The 12,350-nt window shown below is 57.0% G+C and overlaps 1 protein-coding gene across 1 annotated transcript; it reads left to right on the top strand.

Moving 5' to 3' along the window:
* The first annotated feature begins 1,604 nt into the window (after nucleotides 1-1,604).
* On the top strand, nucleotides 1,605-11,170 carry LOC130264432 (AN1-type zinc finger protein 5-like). The gene is made up of 7 exons (XM_056512607.1): nucleotides 1,605-1,731; nucleotides 2,022-2,302; nucleotides 3,366-3,539; nucleotides 4,568-4,661; nucleotides 5,457-5,575; nucleotides 7,004-7,114; nucleotides 8,830-11,170. Exons 3-7 carry the CDS (start codon nucleotides 3,389-3,391, stop codon nucleotides 8,976-8,978), a joined length of 624 nt encoding a protein of 207 aa, XP_056368582.1. The 5' UTR covers nucleotides 1,605-1,731; nucleotides 2,022-2,302; nucleotides 3,366-3,388; the 3' UTR covers nucleotides 8,979-11,170.
* The last annotated feature ends 1,180 nt before the right edge of the window (nucleotides 11,171-12,350 follow it).

Below are 12,350 nucleotides of genomic sequence, written 5' to 3'. Positions count from 1 at the left end.
CCTGTACACCCCATCCCTGTATCCCCTCCCATCCCTGGGTACCTGTACACCCCATCCCTGTATCCCCCTCCATCCCTGGGTGCCTGTACACCCCATCCCTGTATCCCCCTCCATCCCTGGGTGCCTGTACACCCCATCCCTGTATCCCATCCCTGGGTACCTGTACACCCCATCCCTGTATCCCCCTCCATCCCTGGGCGCTCTCGCCCACGTCCGTGGGTTCCTGGTGCCACCTGGTGGCCGCGCGGTCGCAGCCACGGCCCCGAGGTGTCCGGGGTGGCTGCCACGGGAAATGTCCCAACCTGTCCCCGCAGGGACCTTTGCGCTGCCCCAGAGGCTCCCCCGAGAGCCGAGTGCGGCCCGCGCCCCTGCTCAAACCAGAACCGGGCCGCTGGAGCTCCGGCCAAAGCTCTCTGCAGTCGCCCTGGGCTGGGTGGTTGAGGAGATTCCCGGGGAGAGCTTGGCCTTGGCTTCCCGGGGGTTTTGCTGCTCGGTGCTCCCCAGCCCCAGCACAGCTGGGAGTCGGTGCTTTCTCCTGCGGGCTCTGCACCGGGGAACCACCATGGCAATGGCAGTGGGGAGGACTGGACCCCCGGCATGGGCTTGGAGGAGAGTCCTGGACCCCCAGCACGGGCACACGGGCTCGGAGAGGAGTCCTGGATGCAGGGCTGGGCACACACGAGCTCAGAAGGGAATCGGCCCCACGACTCAGCTGGGCCAGCCGAGCAAAGCTTTGGTTGAATAAACCCCCACATCATCCAGTGCTTGGTGAAGAGCGGCAGACACCAGTTTGTAGCCGGGAGCCCCTTCCAGCTGCAGACCCCTGGAGCATCCCACCCATCCACACCGTGGATGATGTACAGTCCCAGAAACAAAGCTGGGGGTCCCAGCCCCTCTCCATCCGCTGGGGCAGAGCTGGCTGCATCCCGTCCCTATGGATGGGCTGTGAGCAGAGTGCCGCCCTCCTCTCCCCCAGCAGCTACAGCCATGTCCGACAGCTGAAGCCCCTGCAGTGTCCCAGCCTCTGCATGCCCCAGCCACGCGATATCTGTGTCTCATGCCCTATGGCTTGAGGCACAAGGGTCTCACCCCACTTCCTACAGCCTGGGTCTGATTGTGACCACGCTGCAGTGGGGGCTCCCAGACCCCTCTCTCACATGGCTGTGTCCCACCCCATATCCTCACAGGAGGGTCTCAGCCCCCTCAACTGTAGATGGGGCACATCTCTAACCCCGCCCCTACAGCCAAGGGGGTCAGACATGCATATATGTATACCCCAGTCCCTATAACCAGGGACCCACAGCGTTCGCCTCTATTGCTGAGGCACACCAGTACCCCAGCCCCCTCCCCTGTGCCTCGGTCCCCATGGCGGGGGAGGGAGGGAGGTGTCAGCCCTCCGCGCTATTCCCGAAGCACTCCTACACTCTCGTTCTCACAGCCGGGGGTCTCAGCCCCCTCCCCTATTGCTGGAGCACACCCGCCCCCAGCCCCCGCCCCGTACCGGGGGTGTCACAGCCCCCCGCCCTATCCCCGCTGCCCCCGCGCCCCCGGCCCCGTCCCAGGCCCCGCGTCCCCCCCGTCCCGTCCCCCCCGTCCCGGGCCCTCCCCGGGGGAGGCGCTCGGGGCCCGCGCCCGCCATGTTTCCCGGCAGCGCTCCGTGCCCGCCGCCCGCCTGAGCCTCCCGGGGCCGGCCCGGCCCGGCCCGGGGCCGCCCGCGCTCCTCCGCCGCCGGTGAGTGGGGCCCGGCCAGCGGGGCCCGGCCCGGGGCTCTCGCTCCGCGCAGGCCGCGGAGCCTCGGCCTCGATTAGCGCGGCGGGCCGGGAGCGGGGCGCGGGGCCCGGCCGCGGGGGGGCGGGGGCGGCGGCCGGGCCCACATCGGGAGCGGCGGGCGGGGGTCTCTCCCCGGCCGGGAGGGGGGTCGCGGGGGCAGCCCGGGCACGGCGGGGGCGGCGGCTCGGCCCGTCCGGCCGGGCCGTGCGGCGCTCGGGGAGGGCTGAGCCCGCGGCCCCTTCTGTCTGCAGGGACGCTCGATCCACAGCAGCTGCCGAAGGTTCGGCCGTGTGGCAGCGGGTGCCGGCCGGGACCCCCGAGGATCCAGCGCTTGCCGGGGCTGCCCTGGCTGCGAGCGCCCGAGGAGAGGCCGGTTCGGGCCGGGAGGATCCCGCTGTGGGGATGGGAGCGCTGCTCTGAGCTCTGCGAGGGACCCCCGGTGCGGAGCCGAGACCCGCATCCCCCCGCTGAGGACGAGGAGGGATAAACCAGAGGGGATCCGGTTCCGTCCCACGGGAGCGCTCCTGGCAGGGTAATGATTTCATGTTCCTCTTGTTTATTCCCTCGGTGAAGCAAGTTTGGTAGGAGCAGGAAGGGAAGCGGCAGAGCTGGCTGGGAGGTGGTGGGTGCTTCGTGCATCCCACAAAGGCAGCACTGCTGGGAGCCCCTGGTACCAACGCCGTGGCTTTGTGCCCAGCTGGAGCCACCCGCACCCACCATGGTCCTGCACACGTCCTCTCCCCTTGTTCTGTGTCAGAGCTGGACTGGCTGCAGCCACGTTGTCCACACGCCTTGGAATTGTGTGTGGTTTTTGTTTGTGCCTCATGGTTCTCATTTGGAGCACTGCGGTGGGTTTGGCCCTGTAAATGCTACACCGTGTGTGGCTGGAAGGGGCCAGTTCCTGGGGTTGGAGGTAACTGCATGTGATCCAGAGAGAATTTATTCAGATTAAATTTAAGACTGGGTTTCATCATCTCAGCTGTTTTCCCTGGGAAGGTGTTCTGGAATCACATCTTACTGCTGGGAAGAAAACCTTATCCTTATTTCCAGCCTAACCATGCTAACGTTCCCCTTACCCACGTATGTCAGAACAGAGCGTCAGTGGCTTCTTTTTGCATTGCTTGCGTCATCTTCCTGAGCATTAAAAAACTAAACCAGGCTTGAAATGAAAACCAAAATGTGACTGACTGGGCCTGCACTGGGCATTTGAGGTGTGGGTGTTCACAGGGGGCATCAGTCGTGCTGTGGGGGCACATTTTGTGCTGCTGGAGGGTGGATTGTTCGGGTCTGATGTGCTCATGTGTCACCAGGAGTTCAGGGAGCCTCGTGGTGCAGGAGGGAGAGCCAGGAGCCAGTTCCTGTTGCCTTCCAGTCTGGGCAGCTCCTGGCTGCTGAGCTCTGGGTGGCTTAGGGCCCCAGGACATGGATTTTAGGAGCCCCAATTGCTCGGGGGCCTGGGGTCGTGTTGTGCACAATGCAGGAACCAGGCTCTCTTGGGATCCTTTGTGCTCCTTCCTGATCAGCTGCAGCACACAATGCCCAAGCGCTCCGGCCCTCACAGCTGTCCTGGGTTTATTTTTGATTCCTGGTTGTAGCTCGGTGCCTGAGAGGAACGAGGATGGCTCAGGAGACGAACCAGACGCAGGTGCCTCTGCTGTGTACCACGGGCTGCGGGTTCTATGGCAGCCCCCGGACCAACGGCATGTGCTCCGTGTGCTACAAGGAGTTCCTGCAGAGGCAGCAGAGCAGTGACCGGATAAGCCCTCCAGGTAGAGGATTTTTTCCTGGAAATCTGTCTTAAATGGGTGTCTGGGTACAAACTGTGTTCAGCAACTGTGATAGAACATGGTGCTGGTACCTGGCCACCAGCAGATTTACCCCCTCCTAGAAAAATCATCTTTCCCTCTCCATGGATACCCAAGGCTCTAAATCAAGGACCCAAACCCTCAAGCACTTCTGTTTCCTGTCAGGAGGGGCACTTATTTTCTTCCCAGTCTCACCAGTTTGTGAAGCCCCATCCCAGCCAGCACCTTCCAGTAAACTGTAAAATTTCACTTTTGCTAATGGTAATCCCAGCTTTCAGCTATTTACTGCTCCCTGATTAGGTGCTGAGTGCTGGGAACCATGACAAAGCCCCACAATTAAATTTTATTTGGCCTATTTGTATAATATTCTTATCTTAATAGTGTGATATCTAAAAGCCATAACTTACAAGGTTTGTTTCCTGCACTAGGGATGGGAGCAGGAGAAGGATGTTCTCTGCAACAAAAGCAGGCATTTCTTTTGCTGGGGGTTTGTGCAGATGCCCCATGTACAGAGTGAGAAGTACCTCTGAGAGTTCTTCCACAGTTTATTCCTGAGGGTAATCGTGGCTTCCCTTGAGTCACTCACACAAAATATGCTCAGGAACGTGACTTTTCCTGACAAAGGATTTGCCTAAGATCCCAGCTTAGATCCTCAGCTGACACAAACCTACAAACCTATGTGTCTGTTGAAGCCATTTCCTTTCAGCAGATGAGGATCTGGTTCTTACACCTTGGAGAAGTTGCAAAGTGCCATTGGGTTCAAGACCTAGACAGCACTGGTGTCCCACAGAGTCCCATACACAAATTTGGAGAGGAGAGTGTAGGGATATGGGAGTGATCCCAACAGGGGTGTGCCCTCCCAGCTCCAGTAGGGAACAGGAGTGTAAAGGCTGCTGGAAAGTGCTCATTCTGCTTTCTCCTTGGCTGCAAAGCACCTGAGGACCTTGCTGATACTTCTCAGAGACTTGACCAAGCCTGTTGTTGTCTCGTAGCACCGAGTGGTCCCAGCAGCAGCCCCATGGCTCCCGAGGTGATCGCAGGACAGCGTGCCGAGGGAGACTCCACACCTGAGGATGCAAAGGCCAGGTAGGGGCAGAGTCTGGAGGGGAGGGGATCTAGACCCTGCTAGAATCCAGCTCTGGGACACAAGGGGCAGGCTATCATCCTTTACATGGTCAGTCTGTAAACAGGCTGGGTCAAACTGCACTGTCTCTAGTTTATTTGGAAGATTGAGATGTCTCTGCTGTTCTTGATGCCTGATGTGTAGAGTGAGGTACCAGAGGGTTGGTAGTAAATTAAGTGGTGTCTTTGTACTCCTGAAGCCAGTGCACCTTGTCTGTTCCTGTTCAACTGTTCCATTTCTGCTCAGTCCCAAGAAGTGGGATTTTTGGGGTTTTCCTGTGCAGGGCTAAGAGTTGGACTTGGAAGGATCACGAGGATCATGAACTCAGAATGTCCCGTGATTCTAAGTAAAAGCAACTGCTGCTGACCCAGTCTGCAAGCTGTGACAGCAGGATTAGAGACCTTGGGCCTGTTTGATGGGAAGGAGGATAGAGCTGCACTGAGCTCTACCATCACATTACAGTCCTGACTCATAACTGTGATTCCCTGCCCCTGGACTTGTTTGTATGGACTCTTGCTTTGGCTTTGAGATATAATTGGGTGGAAAAGGAAACTGAGATCATCACAGATTCATTCCATTTATGTCTGTAAAGAACTTTGATCCCAGATCTCAAGGGGAATTGACCTGCTGTGCTCCTGACCTACTTTTGAATATAAGGAAATAAACTTTATGGGCTGAAGGTCTCTCCCACATAACCGTCCATCAAATGAAAACAGTTGTGTTTTCTCTTTTTGTTTGTCTGCTGCACATGCTCCCAGCGCTCAGACTCCTGTGACCCATCAGATGACAGCCATGAGCATATCCAGAGAGGAAACTAGCAATGAGACAGAGGAATTCAGCAAGACAGATGAAGCCTCATCAGCTTCTTCCTCATCAGGTAGGGTGGTTGGTTTGTTCTTTGCACAGGTCTGAGTGGCACTGAGCTCAGGAGTCCATTGGAGCAGCAGGGACAGCTGCTGACCCTGGGGTGTGTCCCCTCCCAGAAGTAAAGACACACCTGGGAGCCGAGGAGGAAACTCTTGTTTTGGTGACAGGGAGGAGAGCAAATACTGTGCTTGAGGGCAGGCCAATAGAGATTGCTCTGTGGGCTGAGGGCTGAGTGGCTGCCAACCCTGGAGTGGCTGGCAGGAGATAATCTTCCATGACGCCTCTCGCAGCGAATGGCAGCGAGCCCGGAGCGTCCCACAGCCTGACGCGCTCTGCTGGCGGCACTCCCCTGCCAGCTCCCGAGGGGGAGGGAGGGAGACGGATCCATGGGAGGCTTGGAGAGAGGAGACTCGTTTGTGACAGTGCCTGGGGGCAGTGGAGGCCTGCTGTTGCCACCCTGAGTGATGGGGGCACCTGTCCCTCGGGGGTGTTACACAGTGGGTGCCCTGATGTGATTGAGGAGCAGCAGAGTCATTGCCCAGTGTGGCACATCCTCCAGCTGATGCCATAAGCAGGTGATCTGCATGCAGACACCCTCCTTTACTCAGCTGACAGCTTGCTTGAATTGAAAGCTAAAAAAAATCCAGGAGCTATTGGTTGCTAAAAAGCCAGGCTCTAGTCACCACACATGGCTGGGCATTTTGGGTTTGGTAATCCTTTGTCTACAAGCCCAGGAGACAATTTACAACAGGCAGGTGAGAGGCTGTTAAAAAAAGGCTTGGGAGAGCCTGTCCCTTTCATCTGCCTTGCTGTGTAGTTTTTAGGAAGCTGTTTAGGGTCAGCTCCACAAAGCTGTCTCTGTTTAGTCTCCTCAGAGCAGCCTGCACCGCAGGTGCTCCAGCGGGCAGTTGGAACTCCTCCCTCCTGTTGACTTCTCTAACCTGCTTAGGTACTGGAGGAAATCCTGCTAAGCATCAGTGACCTTTAACAATCTGGCTTTGAGAGCTCAGTTTTCCCTTTGGTAGATTAGAGGCAGTGATGGATATCTGTATAAAGCATTCTAAGACCTACATATGGGGAACACTTACATAAGAGTCAGCAAAAATAATTAGTAGTACTTACAAGGGGTTAACTTTTTTTCTCCTGCGAAGATTAACTGTGGGCTCAGCTGACAGCTGTGTTGCTGTACAGCAGCTGAGCTGTAGTGACTATCCAGTCACTGTCCAGTGGCCACTCCAGCTTTGGATTTAAGGCATTTGGAACAGAGAGAAAGCTGTGACGTGGAGATCTCCAAGGAACAAGGCAGATCTCACAGTTTGGGGTATGTTAGCCAGGGTATTGTGCACATGGAGAGTCACTTGAGCCTCAAGTAGCTCCTGTAATAAAATGAACATTTGGTTTATCCAGAAGGGCAGCAAAACTCTTGCCTCTGTGTCAGGTACCCTGCTTGAGATATCCCAGAACACGGCTGAGGGCAAGACGGCTTCGGAAAAACCGAAACCGAAGAAGAATCGCTGCTTCACCTGCCGGAAGAAGATTGGGCTGACTGGTGAGTGCCTGGCTCTGGGAACACTTCCCTGTGCCCTAAGCAGTCCAGAGTGAGAGCCCTGTGAGCACAGTGCTGTGGTGCTGCTGGGTTTGGAGGGCCAGAGGCTGGAGCTCCCCCAAATCCATCCTGGAGCTATGGTGCTGCAGGAGAGGAGGGAGGAGAGCTCTGACCTGCAACAGCATTGGCTGAGGCAGCAGCCTAGGGAACATCCCACTCACTGCCAGGATCCTGGCAGCCCTTGGGAGCAGGATTGGATGCAGCAGCACCTCTTGGTTGTTTCTGCTTCTTGGCAGAAGCTGCTGTAGAGGAAGGCAGAGCTCACTGTGGATCAGAATCTGCTCCTGGTCAGGTCTGTGGTAAAGCTTTCGTAACAGTGACATGAACTGAGCTAGACCCAAATGGAAAATCCCTCTGCAAGACTCATCCCATTTGTTAATGCTGCTTGATTTCCACTGTTAGCTTCCTGAGAGCAGGATGGCTCTCAGCATGCAGCCTGTAAAGCTGGAGAGAGAAGTGCTGGGATGGTGTCAGGGCACTGCTGTCAATGGGAAAATGGCTCCTGGAAAGTGAAGCAATTAAGTTGGCTGCGGTTTGTTAATAAAAACATCATTCCCCTAAATTATCTCTGGCATTTAGTGCTTCCCTGGAAAAAAGTTAACTCTAGAGTTCTGCAGGTTATGCTGTTCTGGCAGAGCACTTGCTTCTGTAGCCTGCTTGGTGCATCCAGCAGCCAGGGACTGGCTGTTTTCATGTAAGAAACTTTGGCAAAGTCTACACTGGGAAGTTTGAACCTGAGCTTGCCTGGAAATCTGCAGGCACTGTCCTAGAATGGGAGATGGGCTTATAAAGCTGGGGCTGGGCTGGGTACTCTGTGCCCATCCTTCAGGTTGCAGAGAGGATTGTTTTCCTGGATGAGTATTTCCTTAAGAGCTTTAAACTATGAGAAGTTCTCTGTTCTCTCCTTTAGGACTTAGCTTACAGAGAACTCCTGTGAATTCAAGGCATTTAGGATAAAATGAGTTTTCTCAACAAGGAGTAAATTGGCACCTTGGAGCAAGGTGTTTGTGGGCTTTACAGCCTGTAGTTGGAAAAACATGAAGGGACAGAGCATGATTCCCTGGCAGTGAAATTCCCTGCAGGACATGCCCTGCTTGTTCCCTGCCTTGCTTTCCCAGTGTGCTTTGTTAATGGTAGCACTCTGAGCATTGCCCCTGAGTGAAGTGACTACACTGGGAATTTTGAAGCCTAAGTAGCTCAAACATAATCCTAACGTGGTGACAGCTCTGCTGCTTGTTGCTGGTCTGTCCAGCTGCTGCTGTGTGACCCTGGGGAGCTGGACTGGCTCGGAGGGCTCAGCCCCAGCTCGGGCTGCCTGGGGAGCCTGGTCTGGATTAGCAATCTGGCACTCTGCAGTGCCTGGCACGTCCCTTGTCCCCAGGGAACATGGGCAGCAGCTGCTCTGCGAGCGTTTCCCACCATGTGACAGCTGGGGCTGCCCAAAGCATGCAGAGCTCCTGAGCCAGAGGAAAGCAAAGAGCCACCCACGGGCTTCCCCAAATGAAGAGTCCCTTTGGCCTGTGGGGGACAGCAAGCCCCTCTCCCTCTGTGCCTTGGTGGCATTTCCTGGCATGGCAGGAAGGAGCCAGGCCTTGCTGCCTTCCTGCCCGGCTGGATGAGGCCTGATGTGGCTTTGTCCCTGCTCTTCCTCCCCTCAGGCTTCGACTGCCGCTGCGGGAACCTGTTCTGTGCCATTCACCGGTACTCTGACATGCACGCCTGCCCCTACGACTACAAGGCAGAAGCTGCCGAGAAGATCCGCAAGGAAAACCCCATCGTTATCGCCGAGAAGATCCAGAAGTTGTGAAGGGGTCTGAGCAGATCGAACTGCAGCCAGGCTGCCTGGTGCTCCTCCCCTTCCTCCCAGCCTCCCTCCTCCTCCTCCCAGCCCCTGCGGCGGTGCGAGGGTGACTCCAGCAGCGCACACGAACCCGGCACCTGGACATGGGGACTCCTCGCACCTCTGGCAGTCGGTGTTTCCTCCTCTCCCCTCCTGCCTGTCTGACAGCCACAGCTCAGCTGATGTGTTCTCAACCAGCTTCCCAAAGGAAAGGGACCGTCCTGCCCCGCTGCTCCAGCACTAAGACCTTCAGACTTGCCTCTTGCAGGGCGGTTTGCAGGCATGAGCAGCCGGGCTCTGCCGGGCAGCCTTTCCCTTCCCAGCAGCTCTGAGTCCTGCAAACCACCCAGGACTTGTGGCTGCAGTCCCTGAGCAGCTGCTGGACTCTGTTCCCTCTGCCTGTAATCCCGGGAGCTGGGGGATCCTGGCAGCCAGGCTGCCGTCTGCTCCCCGGGAGGTGTTTGCTCTCAGATGCAGAAAAGTTGATTCTGTAGTTCCAACACCCCTGACCCCTCTCCCCACCCTCTGTTGATGCTGTTGGAGAAGCACCAAGGGGGTTGAGCAGTGATGCTGGCACAGAGAAGTTATTTTATGGCTTGAAGTGATGTGGGCTGGGCAGGACCTTCCACGAGGTTCTGCTCACTGCCTTGTGCCTCTCTCTGCAGGGAGGGAGCCCTGCTCCAGCCTCCTGCTTCAGCACCCCTGGTAACCCCAGCTGCTTTCCCAGCAAGGTGTGTGTCCCTCAGCGCTGCCTGTGCCTGCTCTCCTCTCTCCCATCTTTCCTCTCCCCTTTCTCCTCTCCCTTCTCTCCTCTCTCCCTGCCTTCTGCCTTACACGAGTCACTCTCATCAGGGTTGTGCACAAAGCTCAGGTCCCCACACCTCTGCTTCTGGACCTGTCCCTGCATCAAGGTGACAGTGGGGTCCCCTCCTCCTGTGTGGGCCATGCTGGTATTGGGGAGAGCTTGGGGAGCCCACCCAGCTGCACTCCTCTGCCAGACAGAGGGAACTGGGGCACAGGGAAAGTCACATGGAGGGTCCCAGGGTGCCCAGAAGTCCAGGTGGGGCCTCAGAAACACCCATGGAGAGACCCAGGGAGCAGGGAGAGGTGCTTGGAGGCCTCTGGGCTCACTGAGAGACTCAGAATTCCCTGAGGTGCTGGAAAGCCCAGGGAGGGCTCTGGGGCACGAGGGAAGGCAGAAGGAGAACTTTGGAGGAGAACTCAGAGGCCTCAAGCACCCCAAAAGGCACTTGGAAGGCTCTGGGGGTGCACACACTCACACACACAGGAAGGGAGGTGTAGGAAAAGCCAAATGCCATCTCAGTACCACCCCAGAACCCGGAGGGCTCTGTTGGGAGGACCTGGGGCTCAGGGATGCAGACAAAGCAGGCAGAGGCTCCTGGGGCACAGCCACAGGCACTTCCATGCCTGGGGGATTCCTGGGAGCACCCAGAGCAGGGCTGTGACCATGGGGCTCTGGCTCTCACAAGCAGAGAAACCCAGATGTGTCCCAGGGGACAAGCAGCAGCCTCTGTCCCACTGCTGGCCATCCCACGCTTTGGAAGTGTTTCCCTTGCTGTTGGAGGGCAGAGCTGCAGGGCCCAGCTGGGGAAATCACAGCAGCTCCTTCCTTCCAAGGGCTGTTTTCCTGCCCTGCTTGTGGCAGTTCTGCCCAGGTTCTGGTAATGAGATCCTTCTGAGTGTTTGATTTTTGCAGTCTGCTCCAGCCAAAGCAGTGTGTGCTCTATGCCAGCTGCCATCCTGTGGTAGCATTCTGAACATCCAAACTGATGCAAATCCCCACTTCACCACAGAGAGGAGGGAGGCTGCCTCCTGCCAGCCTTTTCCTCAGGTTTTTCCTTCTGGATAACATTGACATTCTGGCTGTAGCATGCAAGTGGCTGCACGTGTTACCCCTGGACACACCTGGGCCAGCTGCAGAGCTGGTACATGGCCAGGCTGTGTTTGCCACAGAGCTTTTGGCTGAGGATGATCCCTCACTCTCAGGGGAAGCAGGAATTGCAGCCACCAGCCCCGAGGAAGCTCCCATGGATCCGTTGGGAAAGCCCAGAGCCGCCTGCTTTTCCAGCACTGCCCTTTTCCCTGTTCCTTCCTCCCTGTCCATGAGTGTAAATACAACACAGTCTAGTTTGCTTGGATGCTGTGAGTGCTCTGTTTCAGGCAGGGGTGTCTGTGGGGGTACCACTTGACTCTGGGCTTTTTTGGGGTGGCTGTGGGGCTCTGTGCCTCAGTTTCCTTGTGGATGGTTATTCACAGTACTTGGTGCTGGCTGGGGATCAAAGCAGCCTGGACCTGCACCCCCTGGATCTCAGATCCACCAGAGGTTGGGCTGGATGATCTCCAGAGGTCACTTGGACCCTGACAACTCTGGAATTTTACCTTCTGGCTGAGTAAGAAGCTCTGGCTGGGGTTTGAGGGGCTCTGAGGTTCTCCTGCATTCCTTCTTGTCTGCTGTCACCTCCATGGGGCTGGAGCAGGAAAGGGAGTTTGGGACAGGCCCCCAAAGCCTCCTCCCCTCCCCATATCCATGTGGGGGCATTCTGGCAGTGTTTGGCACCAGGACTGACTTCAGCAAGGCTTTGGACACTGTCTCCCGTGACATCTTGGTAGGTAGACACAGGAAATGGATAAATGCACTGGGGGGCGGGGGGTGGGGCTGGGTGAATGCAGAGCTCCCAGGGGCCTGATAAGCACAGCAGAGGCCACCTGTGGTCAGCACTGTCCCCAGGGATCGTCCAGCCTTGTTCAGTAGCAACGACCTGCTGGAGGGATAGAATGGATCCTGATCGGGTTTCACGGTGATTCAGACTGGGGGCAGTGACTAATTCACCTGAAGGCTGTGCTGCCATTCAGAGGGACCTTGAGGGGCTGGGTGAGAGCTGGGGGGGTTAAACCTGAGGAGGTTCAGCAAGGGGCAAGGGCAGGGTCAGGAACCCAGGGAGGAGCAATCCCAGCATAGGCTGGGAGTGACCCTGGAGAGCAGCTCTGCAGAGAAGAACCTGGGGGTCCTGGTGGATGACAAACTGTCCCTGAGCCAGCAGAGTGTCCTGGGGCTGGGGGGACAGTGGGACCCTGGGGGACGTTGGGAAGTGTGGCCAGCAGGGCAGGGAGGGATCCTGTCCCCAACTCGGCCACAGTGAGGCACAGCTGGGTGCTGTGTCCAGTTCTGGGACAAGAAGGATAAGGAGCTACTGGAGAGGGCCCAGCAGAGTCCAAAAGATGATTTGGGGTCTGGAGCATCTCTCTGATGAGGAGACCACGGGAACTGGGCTTGCTTAATCCAGAGAAGAGTGAGAGTGTTGGGTGTTTGGTTTTTTT

Source organism: Oenanthe melanoleuca, chromosome 28 (assembly GCF_029582105.1).
Source record: "Oenanthe melanoleuca isolate GR-GAL-2019-014 chromosome 28, OMel1.0, whole genome shotgun sequence".
Classification (NCBI taxonomy): Eukaryota; Metazoa; Chordata; class Aves; order Passeriformes; family Muscicapidae; genus Oenanthe; species Oenanthe melanoleuca.
This window is presented reverse-complemented; position numbering and strand designations above follow the sequence as displayed.

What these genes read in the sequence shown, in the direction of transcription:
- LOC130264432 (XM_056512607.1), top strand. Translation starts at nt 3,389, where the DNA reads ATGGCTCAGGAGACGAACCAGACGCAGGTGCCTCTGCTGTGTACCACG. An exon ending in ATCAGCTTCTTCCTCATCAG is followed by an intron (nt 5,576 to 7,003) that starts GTAGGGTGGTTG and finishes CCTCTGTGTCAG; the next exon opens with GTACCCTGCTTGAGATATCC. An exon ending in GAAGAAGATTGGGCTGACTG is followed by an intron (nt 7,115 to 8,829) that starts GTGAGTGCCTGG and finishes TCCTCCCCTCAG; the next exon opens with GCTTCGACTGCCGCTGCGGG.